This window comes from Sus scrofa, unplaced genomic scaffold (genome assembly GCF_000003025.6).
Source record: "Sus scrofa isolate TJ Tabasco breed Duroc unplaced genomic scaffold, Sscrofa11.1 Contig1206, whole genome shotgun sequence".
Lineage (NCBI taxonomy): Eukaryota > Metazoa > Chordata > Mammalia > Artiodactyla > Suidae > Sus > Sus scrofa.
In genome coordinates, this window is record NW_018084833.1 from 773,489 (window position 1) to 785,163 (window position 11,675).

General features: G+C 60.5%; 1 protein-coding gene and 1 long non-coding RNA gene across 3 annotated transcripts; one reads left to right on the forward strand and one right to left on the reverse strand.

Moving 5' to 3' along the window:
- Nucleotides 1–987: 987 nt before the first annotated feature.
- On the reverse strand, nucleotides 988–5,233 carry LOC110258078. The gene is made up of 2 exons (XR_002340975.1): nucleotides 2,544–5,233; nucleotides 988–1,220 (listed from the first exon to the last, which is right to left on the reverse strand). It is a non-coding gene; the product is annotated as an uncharacterized LOC110258078 (long non-coding RNA).
- A 1,635-nt stretch (nucleotides 5,234–6,868) lies between these two features.
- DPP7 (dipeptidyl peptidase 7) lies at nucleotides 6,869–10,750 on the forward strand. 2 transcript variants are annotated; one of them, XM_021081051.1, is made up of 13 exons: nucleotides 6,869–7,027; nucleotides 7,250–7,384; nucleotides 7,470–7,609; nucleotides 7,695–7,858; nucleotides 8,088–8,223; nucleotides 8,302–8,383; nucleotides 8,462–8,628; nucleotides 8,814–8,874; nucleotides 9,258–9,376; nucleotides 9,473–9,629; nucleotides 9,762–9,826; nucleotides 10,166–10,236; nucleotides 10,353–10,750. In XM_021081051.1, the coding sequence occupies exons 1-13, from the start codon at nucleotides 6,946–6,948 to the stop codon at nucleotides 10,486–10,488; spliced, it is 1,515 nt and encodes a 504-aa protein (XP_020936710.1). In that variant the 5' UTR covers nucleotides 6,869–6,945; the 3' UTR covers nucleotides 10,489–10,750. The 2 variants fall into 2 exon arrangements, with proteins under 2 accessions (XP_020936710.1, XP_020936711.1); XM_021081052.1 differs by having other exon boundaries at nucleotides 6,897–7,027; nucleotides 7,272–8,223; nucleotides 10,353–10,747.
- Nucleotides 10,751–11,675: the final 925 nt, after the last annotated feature.

Consider the following 11,675-nt stretch of genomic DNA (forward strand, 5'->3'; position numbering starts at 1 on the left):
TCAGAAAACTGTGTATGAACAAAATGAGAATATCGTAAAGAGAAATCGTTAAAAGAGCTAGAATCTCAGGAGTTCCCGTTGTGGCTCAGCGGTTAATGAACCCGATGAGCACCCATGAGGACCCAGGTTCCATCCCTGGCCTCACTCAGGTGGTTCAGGACCCGGCGGTGCCATGCGCTGTGCTGCAGGTCACAGATGTGGCTCAGATCCTGCGTTGCTGTGGCTCTGGTGTAGGCCGGCAGCTGTAGCTCCAGTTGGAGCCCTAGTCTGGGAACCTCCATGTGCCACGGGTATGCCCTAAAAAGACAAAAAAAAAAAAAAAAAAAAAATCACACCAAGACAGATCAAACTGTTGAAAGACAAAATGTCCTGAAAGGAGCACCAGAGAAATGGCTTGCGCTGCCTAAGCAGCGTCTGCAGTGAGGTTAACAGGTAACTCGGTACCGGACGCTCATGGAGATCAGAAGACAGTGGTACGAGGTTTAACGTGATGGAGGGAAAAAGTGCCAGCCCAGAAATCTGCAAGGGTGACCTTCAAATGGGAGAATCTAAGGCATCCCAGATAAATAATAGCTAAAGCAGTTTGCTGCCGCCAGACCTGACCTGCAAGAAGTGCTCATAGGAGTGCCTCAGATTTTTTTTTTTTCTGTCTTTTTAGGGCCGCACACGCAGCATATGAAGGTTCCCAGGCCAGGGGTCAAATTGGAGCTGTGGCCACTGGCCTGCGCCACAGCCACAGCCACGCCAGATCCGAGCCACGTCTGCGACCTACTCCACAGCTCACGGCAACACGGGATCCTCAACCCACTGAGTGAGGCCGGGGATGGAACCTGCGTCCTCATGGATGCGAGTCGGGTTTGTTTCTGCTGAGCCTCAGTGACGCTGCGTCCTTCAGACTGAATGGAAGACACGAGTGCCTCAGAGCCGTGGGCAGGAGTGAAGATCTCTGCAAAAGGCGAGAGCAGGGCAAGTACAAAGCCAGGCCTGTTTTCAGTTTTGACTCCACTTTTTATTTGCTGCCGGATTTCGAAGGCAAACGCATAAGCGATGGTCACACATCAATTTTACTGCGCGCGCACAGGTGTGTAGTTCGCAGACAGTAACAGAGGGGAGAGGGCGGGGCGCTGAGGGGCACACGAGGCACGTCCTTGTCCTTCTGATGCCCGTCGTCACACACCTGCGATGGTACGTGCAATCTCCGTGGTAATCAAGGGAAATACCTGGAAGACGCACACACGAGAATCCACGAGAAAGCTACGGAGCTGACAGCCTCAGCAAAGGTGCAGGCTACTAGATCAACGAAGCCCGTTTCGTTCAGAGTCCCCACCATGGCACAACGGGACCAGCGGTGTCGCTGCAGCCCTGGGACGCAGGTGTGATCCCCGGCCCACCACAGTGGGTTAAGGATCCGGCGTTGCCACAGCTGAGGTGCAGGTCTCAACTGTGGCACAGTTTGATCCCTGGCCTGCCCTTTTGGCAGGTGGAGCCGACAACAAAACCAACCAACCAACCAAACTCTAAAAGATTACAATAACTAGACATAAGTGTAACCAAGGGATGCTTCAATTGCACGCTAGAAACGGTGGCGCGCTGCTGAAAGAGAATTAAAGCAGACCTCGGAGTTCCCGCCATGGCACAGTGGTTAACGAATCTGACTAGGAACCATGAGGTTTTGGGTTCGATCCCTGGCCTCACTCAGTGGGTTAAGCATCCTGTGTTGCTGTGGCTGCGGTGTAGGCCAGTGGCTACAGCTCCAATTGGACCCCTAGCCTGGGACCCTCCGTGTGCCACGGGAGCGACCCTAGAAAAGGCCAGAGACAAAACAAAAAAGCCGGCCTCAATACATGCAGACACCCTTTGTTCACAGGTGGGTGGGCTTCAAGACGTGAGAACTGCCCGAAGTGACCGACGTGTTCAACGCAATCCCTGTGCAAATTCCAACAGCATTTTGTTTTTTTTTTTTTTGCAGAAATTGAAAAGTCAATCCCTAAATCCACACAGAATTGCAAGGGGCCCTGAATCGCCCCAATAAATCCTTTTTTAATAAGATTTTAATTTTTTCCATTGTAGCTGATTTACAGCATTCTGCCAATTTCTACTCCAAAATCAATCTTAAGAACAAAGTTGGAGGACACACGTTTCCTAATTCCAACACTTCCTCCAAAGGCGCAGTGTTCAACCAGGGTAGTGTTGGCGTGAGGATGGCCATATAGACCGATGAAATGCACTTGAGAGGCCAGAAATAAACTCACACGTCTATGGCCCGTGGATTTGTACAAGGATAGTAAGTCTACTCAATGGGGGAAATAATGTTTCTTCAGCAAAGGATGCCGGGAAAACAGGATTTCTACTTGCAAAGAATGAAGTTGGACCCCTACCTCACACCATAATCAAAAAGTTAATTCAAAATGAATCAATGATCTAAATATAAGAGCTGAAACCATAAAAACCCTAGGAAAAAAACAGGTTAATCTTCACAACCTTGATTTGACCTTGGATTCTTAGATAAAACTCCAAAAGCACAAGCAATAAAAGACACTGACCTGGGAGTCCCTGTTGTAGCTCAGCAGGTTAAGAACCTGACTAGTATCCATGAGGATACAGGTTTGATCCCTGGCCTCATTCAGTGGGTTTATGATATGGTGTTGCTGCAAGCTGCAGTGTAGGTCACGGAATCAGCTTGGATCTGGTGTTGCTGAGGCTGTGGCATAGGCTGGCAGCTGCAGCTCCAATTCGACCCGTAGCCTGGGAGCTTCCATTTGGTGCCGGTGCTGCAAAAGAAAGACAGAGAGCGATGAGTAAGACTTCGCCAAAATAAAAAATGTTTGAGCACCAAAAGACACAATCAAGAGTAAAAAGGCAGCCCACAGAATGGGAGAAAATATTTGCAAACGATAAATCTGATAGGGGTTTCCTAACCCGACTATATTTTTAGACGTTTAAAAACTCAGCAGCAAAAGCTCTTGAACCTCAACAAAAAAATCCTCAAAAGCAAACAAAACCCCAAATTCAACAACAAAAACACTCCTAAGACTCGACAATGAATAAACAAGGAATGAAAAGATCTTGTGGGACGTTAACAGGGCGCCTTGTCTAGTGTAACACACCTGCACACACGCGCGCGGACACAGCGGCAGGTGGGCTAGAGCTGGCGGCACTGGGACCTGCTTGGGGAGAGCCTGTGCCCATTCGAGAACAGGCAAGGGCCTGAACAGACACTTCCTTAGGGAAGATTCGTAAGTGTTCACTAAGCGCATGAGAAGATGCTCAACATCGCTAACCATCCTAACCATCCGGAACAGGCACAGCCCCGTCGCGAAGAGGGAGCACCTCGCACCCACTGGGATGGAGACCGCTGGGCGGCAAATGGGAGGTCCCTAGCGGCCTAGCAGGTTAGGGACCCAGCAGCATCACCACTTTGGCTTGAGTCGCTGCTGTGGTGCAGGTTGGATCCCTGGTCCGGACACTTCCTCATGCTGTGGGCATGGCCCCCCAAACAAACAAACAAAGCAAGTGTTGGCGAGGATTTGGACAAATTAGAGCATCTGGGCACAGCTGGGTGGAATGTAAAATGGTGCAGCTGCTGTGAAAAACAGGTTGGCAGTTTTTCAAAAAATGAAATGGAATTACCATAGGCTCCTGCAATCCCATTTCTGGGCATACGTCCCCCGCACTGAAAGCAGGGTCTTGAAAAGATATTTGCACACCCAGGTCCACAGCGGCATCTTTAACCACAGCCAAGAGGAGGAAACAACCCCAAGTCCACTGACGGACGACTGGACATGCACAATGGGGCCCGTGCGCACAGTGGAACACTATTTACCTTTAAAAAGGAAGGCAAGGGAGTTCCCGTCGTGGCGCCACGGAAACGAATCCGACTAGGAACCATGACGTTGCAGGTTCGATCCCTGGCCTTGCTCCATGGGTTAAGGACCCGGCATTGCCGTGAGCTGGGGTGTAGGTCGCAGGCACGGCACAAATCGGCGCGGCTGTGGCCGTGCCATAGGCCGGCAGCTACAACTCCAATTGGACCCCTAGCCTGGGAACCTCCATGTGCTGCAGGTGTGGCCCTGAAAAGGAAAAAATAAATAAATAAAAAGGAAGGCAATAAAACTAACATATAATACAATTCATTGAGTTTTTTTTTTTAAAAAAAGGAAGGCGATTCTAACACGTTTCGACATGGGTGGACCCGGAAGATGTTATGCTGAGTGAGACAAGGTGGACACAAAAAGAAGATTCTGTGCGATCCCACTGATGAGGTGTCGGAACAGGCAAACGCAGAGACAGAAAGGACAACAGCGGGCACCCGGCCGGGGAGGGTGGCGAGGAGCTGTCGAACGAGGGGAGTTTCTGGTGCGGGAAGACGAAGCGGTCTTGGAAACAGGTTAGGACGGCAGGTGCACAACAGCGGGGGTGTACTTACAGCCCATAAGGTCAGACAGAGTTTGAAGGAGACACACACGAGCGTGGCCATCATTGCAGGGGTTGTCTGAGTCAGAGCTGAGAGCCGTGGAACTGCTTAGGGACCCCCCCCATCCCTACCCCCGGTTCCTGGCAGCCTTGAGGTCTGAAAGGGGCAGAGCAGGTTGTGTTGAGACAAAGCTGGGGCCTGGCTCCCCAAAAATGTGGGCTGTGGAGGGGGATCAGGCCCCAGCTTTGTTCCCAAAGTCAGTGGCCCCGGCCAGTGGGGGGAAGGGCTCCTGGACCCCCAGACATACCCGCATGCGCAGGGCCACCAGGTGTGGCAGGACAGGCCCAGAGGGAGTCAGAATGCACCTTCCTGGTGCCACCCCAGGCACAGGGGAGCTGCCCGGATGGTTTGGGGGGGGGACCCGGCGGTCTGCAGGGTGGGGGAGGGGTGCTGGGCTCAGGCCCCTGAGCTGACAGAGGAAGGGATGGGAGCGGGGACAGCCTGGGGAAGGGCTGCAAGTCCTTGAGTCTTGCCCTGGCCCCCACCCTGAAGAGGCCGTGGGGGGGCCCGCAAGGACAGCTCTCTCAAAACAGGACAGGCATCCCTAGGTGTGGGGATGGGGACACAGGCACGGGGATACAGGGATGTGGGAACATGGGAACCTGGGAACACAAAGACAGGACGGGAACATGGGGACACAGGGATGGGGACATGGGAGTGGGAACACAGGTGCGGGGACAGAGGGACGGGGACATGGGGGATGGGGACACAGGGACGGGGACACGGGAGTGTGCACACAGGGACAAGGACAGAGGGATGGGGACACGGGGGGATGGGGACACAGGGACGGGGACATGGGAGTGGGAACACAGGCATGGGGGCACAGGGGCGGGGACACGGGGGATGGGGACACAGGGACGGGGACATGGGAGTGGGCACACAGGCATGGGGGCACAGGGGCGGGGACACGGGGGGATGGGGACACAGGGACGGGGACATGGGAGTGGGCACACAGGCATGGGGGCACAGGGGCGGGGACACGGGGGGATGGGGGCACAGGGGCGGGGACACGGGGGGATGGGGACACAGGGACGGGGACATGGGAGTGGGCACACAGGCATGGGGGCACAGGGGCGGGGACACGGGGGGATGGGACACAGGAGCGGGGACACGGAGGGACAGGGGCACAAGGGCGGGGACACGGGAGTGTGCACACAGGGACACGGACAGAGGGACGGGGACACGGGGGGATAGGGGCACAAGGGCGGGGACACGGGGGATGGGGACGCAGGGACGGGGACATGGGAGTGGGCACACAGGCATGGGGGCACAGGGGCGGGGACACGGAGGGACAGGGGCACAAGGGCGGGGACATGGGGCTGGCACAACGGGACACGGGAACATGGGGACACAGGGATAGGGACACAGGGACGGGGACACAGGGACATGGGGATGGGTCAGGGACTGGGTTGATTGTGGTGTGGCACTGGGGTGACCTCACAGTGACCACACCCATAGGATGGTGTCACATGATGGACAGCTGTGGTCACCATGCTGACTGCCACAGCCACAGTCCTGGATCAGTGCAGGGGAAGCCTAAGCCCCCTTCAAGTGCTGCTGCCCAGGCAGCCCCAGGCTGGCCGGCTCTCTGGTTTCCTGGCTGCAGCCAGCGTCCCAGGCCATCCCCCAGACCGGGGGTCACGCTGGCCAGGGACAGTCCTGGGAGTGAGGACAGGTGACTCCCCTTCCCTCTGCTGTCTGGGAGAGACCACGTTCCCCCACTTGCTCGGGGCCTGGCTCACTGCCCATGTCCCCAGCTCTGCCAGTCTGGCCTCTCCGGGCACTGACCTGGACACTGGGAAAAAGCGGCCCTTGTGTCCTTGGGCGCCGGTGCCCCCCGAGGCCCTGTCCCACTGCGGAGCCAGGGAGGGGACTGGCTCAAGGGGGAGGGGAGAGGGTGGCAGGTCCCAGCCTTGGCCTCCCCGCCTTCTCGGCCCCCGGAGCGACCCCAGCGACTGCCAAGGCCCGCCCGCCCCCCGCCGCCGCCGCCGCCGCCGCCGGGGCCCTCAGGATCGCTTGGCCAGACGCCGCTGACCCTCAGCGAGAGGCCCCCCTCCGCCGTCTCGCTCAGGCCCCTCCCCACCCAGGCTCCCGCGGAGCCGCAGGCCCTCCCCCGGGGCGCGGGCCGGGACCGGCTGCGGGCTGCGACGGCGCCGAGCAGCAGGCGGTCACGTCTCGCCCAGCAGCCTCCTCGCCTCCGCGGCTCCCACTGCCGGAGGTGGGTCCGGCCCTGAGCAGGGGCCGCCGGAGGACGGGGCCCGGGCACACTCGTCCCCTGCCCAGGGCGGGGCCCGCGGCGACCGTCTCCACGGCGACGCCGGCGCCGCCGGAAGCTTGAGGACCGGGGCGGAAAGCAGCGGAAGCTGAGCGGCGGGAGGAAAGGGCTCGCTGCCCCGCCCAGGCCGTCACGTGAGGGGCCCGCCGGTCACGTGAGCCCGCCCTCGCGACAGAAGCCGGCAGGCGACCTGGACATGAGCTCGCAGCCCCCCCCGGCCCTGCCCTGGGCCCTGGCCCTTCTGCTGGCGCTGCAGCTGCGCAGCCTGGCGGCGGCGGGTAAGTGCAGACCCGCGGGCCCCGTGCCCTCCGCTTCCCACCCCCGCCCCGCCCGCCCCGTCCGCCCCGTCCCGTCCCCTCCCCTCGGTCCGGTCCCCGACCCCTCCGCCCCCCCCCACAGCCCGCCCCGCCCCTCCCTCCGCTTCCCACCCCGCCCCGCCCCTCCCCTCGGTCCGGTCCCCGACCCCTCCGCCCCCCCCACACCCCGCCCCGCCCCCTCAGACGCTGAGGTCGCGCCCTCCAGCCCACAGCCCCCAGAGCCCGGCTTTCGGGAGGTCTACTTCGAGCAGCTCCTGGATCATTTCAACTTCGAGAGGTTTGGAAACAAGACCTTTCGCCAGAGGTTCCTGGTGTCAGGTGAGGTCACTTGGGGACCGCTCAGGGTGTCGGGGGAGAACCTACGGCTACACCCCTCACCCGGCCCCTCGCCTTCCTCCAACAGACAAGTTCTGGAAGAAGGGCGAGGGGCCTTTGTTCTTCTACACGGGCAACGAGGGGGACGTGTGGTCCTTCGCCAACAACTCGGGGTTCATCCTGGAGCTGGCGGCGCAGCAGGCGGCCCTGGTCGTCTTTGCTGAGCACGTGGGTACCAGCGGGGTCGCCTGGGCAGGGCGGGACCCAGCGAGGGCGGGCGCGGGCTCAGCGTCTGCCGGTCGCCTGCCCACAGCGGTACTATGGGAAGTCGCTCCCATTCGGTGAGCGGTCCACGTGGCGCGGCTACACGGAGCTGCTGACGGTGGAGCAGGCCCTGGCTGACTTCGCGAGGCTGCTCCGGGCACTGCGGCAGGACCTTGGGGCCCAGGATGCCCCCGCCATCGCCTTTGGTGGGAGGTGTGTCCTCACCTCCTTTCTCTCCTGGGACAAAGGCGTGTTTGGTCCTGGCCAGAGATTCTGTGGGTCTGAGTTTTACCTGCTTCGGGGGCAGAGGGTGGGGGAGCTCCACGGAAGGTAGAGGGGGGAGTGGGGTCCGAGATGCGCTCCAGCCGGCGGGAGGTGGCGCAGAGTGGTGGGTGGTGGGCGCGGGTGGGGGGCACCATGCTAATCTGGTGCCCCCGCCCAGCTACGGGGGAATGCTCAGCGCCTACCTGAGGATGAAGTACCCCCACCTGGTGGCGGGGGCACTGGCGGCCAGCGCACCTGTTGTCTCCGTGGCAGGCCTTGGGGACCCCTACCAGTTCTTCCGGGACGTCTCAGCAGTAAGTGAGGGCTCTGCCCCCCGCCCCCACCCCTGCTGCTGGGCAACCTGGGTGAAGCCACTCCCTTCCTTCCTCCAGGACTTTGAGGGCCAGGGTCCCGAGTGTGCCCAGGGCGTGCGGGACGCCTTCCGGCAGATCAAGGACCTGTTCCTACAGGGAGGTGAGGAGGCTGCCCCCCAGGCCTCCCCGCCCCCCCCCCCCACATGCCTGCAGCCTCCCAACACTCTTGTCCTGGCAGCCTATGACACGGTCAGCCAGGAGTTCGGCACCTGCCAGCCGCTCTCGGGCCAGAAGGACCTGACCCAGCTCTTTGGCTTTGCCCGGAACGCCTTCACCCTGCTGGCCATGATGGATTACCCGTACCCCACCGACTTCGTGGCGCACCTTCCTGCCAACCCCGTCCAGGCGAGGCGCCTGCTTCTGGCTCGCTGGGTGCTGGGGAGGGCAGTGCCCCATGGACAGGGAAGGGCCCAGCTGCCCTGGAGTGGCCAGAGCTGGTCAGCCTGAGGGCCTTGAACCCACTCGAGGACCTGGGGCCACGGAAGGTCTTGAGTGGGGGCTGCCGCTGAGGCATCCCGCTGGCTCCCCAGGTGGCCTGTGACCGACTGCTGAGCAAGAGCCAGAGGATCAAGGGGCTCCGAGAGCTGACGGGTACATCTGCCCACCTGCACAGGCCAGTGCTGAGTTGGCATATGGGAGCAGGAGGGTGAAGGGACCGCCAGGCCCAGTGAGGGCTGTGGGGGGACAGGGGACACAGAAGCCTAGTGCAGGAAGTGACCATCCTCCTAGTGACCTAGCACTGCCCCGTGGCTCTCCGGGAGGTCCCCAGGTGCGAAGGTGAGCACACCCCACCCCAGCCCACCCTGCTGTAGGGGGAGCATCAGGAGGGCTGCCCAGCCGCCCCTAGCAGCCTGGCAGTAGCTGATAGTACAAACCCAGGCACTCCACTCCTCCTGAGCCATGGGATCCCAGAACTCCCAACAGGGAGCAGGCTGGGTGTCCAGGCACCTGGCGCCAGCAAGGTTCTCCCCCAGGGCTGGTGTACAACTCCTCTGGCACGGTGCCCTGCTATGACATCTATGCGCAGTACCAGGCCTGTGCAGACCCCACAGGCTGTGGCTCAGGTCCCAATGCCAAGGCCTGGGACTACCAGGTATGGGGAAACTGGGGGCCTGGCACTAGTGGGGGTGAGGGTGCTAAATGAGGTGCCGTGCTCCATGAGCCTGATGGTGGTGTGGGTATCCCACAGGCCTGCACTGAGATCAACCTGACTTTTTCCAGCAACAATGTATCGGACATCTTCCCTGACCTGCCTTTCACGGAAACTCTCCGCCAGCAGTACTGCCTGGACATGTGGGGCGTGTGGCCCCGGCAGGACTGGCTGCAGACCAGCTTTGGGGGGGGCGGTGAGGCTGCATGCAGGGGGGTGGGGGCTGTTTCCCACTCCCAGGATACAGCTGGAGTCTGATCTGGCCCCTGCATCACAGATTCGGGGGGCCACACCCAGTCCCCACCACTGCTTACTCTGTCCCTTTCAGAACTCACAGCTGCCAGCAACATCATCTTCTCCAATGGTGACCTGGACCCCTGGGCAAGGGGTGGGGTGAGTCACAGCCAGGCAGCCCTGCCCCTTTGTGGACCCCAGCGCTCTTGGCTCTGTAGCTCCTTCATCTTGCTTCAAAATTTGTGTTCTCCTCTCCTTTATTTGGTTCTGTTGCTGACTTCTTATGGGGATCTGACCATTAATTAACCTAACTCATTAATGTGCATCTAATTTGTAATGAGATCATTCAAGGCTATGTGGCTATGCAGTTGCCTCAAGCTACTGATTTAGCTGCGCCCCCACAAGCTGGGACAAGCAGCTATCAGCAAGTGGTGCTACAAGGGGTGAAGCCCAGACCATGTGCCGTGCTCCTGATGACAAGTCTCCCTAACAACCCAGATCCAGAGCAACCTGAGTGCCTCAGTCCTCGCCATCACCATCCATGGGGGGGCACATCACCTGGACCTCAGGTGCAGTCCTGCCTGGGAAGGGGTGTGGTCCCTGCCTTGGGCTGATGGCTGGAGGTGGGACAGGGGAGCGTGAGGCCTGCCCTCCCAGCTGAGGGCCCCCCATGCCCATTCCTCAGGGCGTCCCACCCAGCAGACCCCGCATCCGTCGTGGAGGCTCGCAGGTTGGAGGCCACCCTCATCGGCAAGTGGGTTGAGGCGTCCAGGCGGGAGCAGCGGCTGAGGCTGGCACAGCACCCAGAGCACAGAGGCTGAGGATGCTCCCCTGGCAGGAGTGGAGGACTTGCTGGGCTCCTTGCACAGTCAAGGGGAGGAGCCAAGACCCAACTTCCTGAACCCAGAGCCCCCCCACACCCCCAGTGTGGGCAGGGCCTCACCCGAGAGAGAGGTCAAACAACTGGTGACCTGGCAGGGGCGTCCTGGCCCGTGTCTGGTCCCAGCTGAAGCCTGGGACACCGTGAACCTGCTCACACAACTTCCACTATTCAGCTCTTCAATAAAGCAGACTCGGCTCCACTGTTTGCTGTCTCGGGTGACGGGACGTGGGCCTGTTCCTCAGCAGCCCGACCTGTGACACCGAGACAAGAGGCCACCCCGGCGCCTCCCCAGCTCCTTTCCATCCAGGACCACGCAGTGGCTGGCGGGGAGCCACACAGGCTCCATCCACCTGCTGGGAGCTAGGCCTGAGGGTGGGCTGGACAAGCAGCTTCACTCAGCTACCTCAGGCCCTGGGTGGGGACAGATCCGAGTGGGGAGCCTGGGAGCCCTGCCAAGGCAGCTCCCGGGCTGGGGGACAGGGACCACTGCATATCGTCCAGCTGGGCCCTGCAGGGCAGGGAGCCAGCAGCCATGAGGGCCTGGACAAGGCAGGCCTCGCACAGCTAAGGACAGAAAGCTGCAGGGCCCGGGGCCAGGGAAGGAAGCAGCCCCGCAGGGCGGCAGAGGAGCCACCGGGGGGCAGGTCCTGCCTGGTACTGGGCCGCACGGGTGCAGAGGCTGCTGAGAAAGCCATGCTCCGGGGCTGGCGAGAACCACGCCCAATCGTACATGCAGGGAAGGCCGGGCCTGAGCCACTCGGGCATCGGGTCCTGGGCAGGCGGCCAGGCCAGGGACAGCTTTCTTGTCCTCATTCTGGAAACCCATACCCTGTCAGGCCTAAGGGACACCTACTCTGGGAGTCAAGGAGGGAGGACAGGGCTGGCCAGGACCCTAAAGAGCCGCAGGAGAAACCCCATGTACCAAGGATGCTGGTGAGGCAGCTGGGACCCACTGCGGCCACATCTTTACCCAGCACGAGTGCCCAGTGCCTGCACATGGGGCTCCTGCTTCAGACGCCCCCAGCCCCACCCCTGCAGGCAGAAACAAAGCTGATCTCGGGCTCCCAGCCTGGCACACCAGGTTAATGGACCAGCTTGTCTTTCCGGAGACACCAGTTCGACCCT

What these genes read in the sequence shown, in the direction of transcription:
- DPP7 (XM_021081051.1), top strand. Translation starts at nt 6,946, where the DNA reads ATGAGCTCGCAGCCCCCCCCGGCCCTGCCCTGGGCCCTGGCCCTTCTG. An exon ending in GGACCTGTTCCTACAGGGAG is followed by an intron (nt 8,384 to 8,461) that starts GTGAGGAGGCTG and finishes TTGTCCTGGCAG; the next exon opens with CCTATGACACGGTCAGCCAG. An exon ending in GACCAGCTTTGGGGGGGGCG is followed by an intron (nt 9,630 to 9,761) that starts GTGAGGCTGCAT and finishes TGTCCCTTTCAG; the next exon opens with AACTCACAGCTGCCAGCAAC.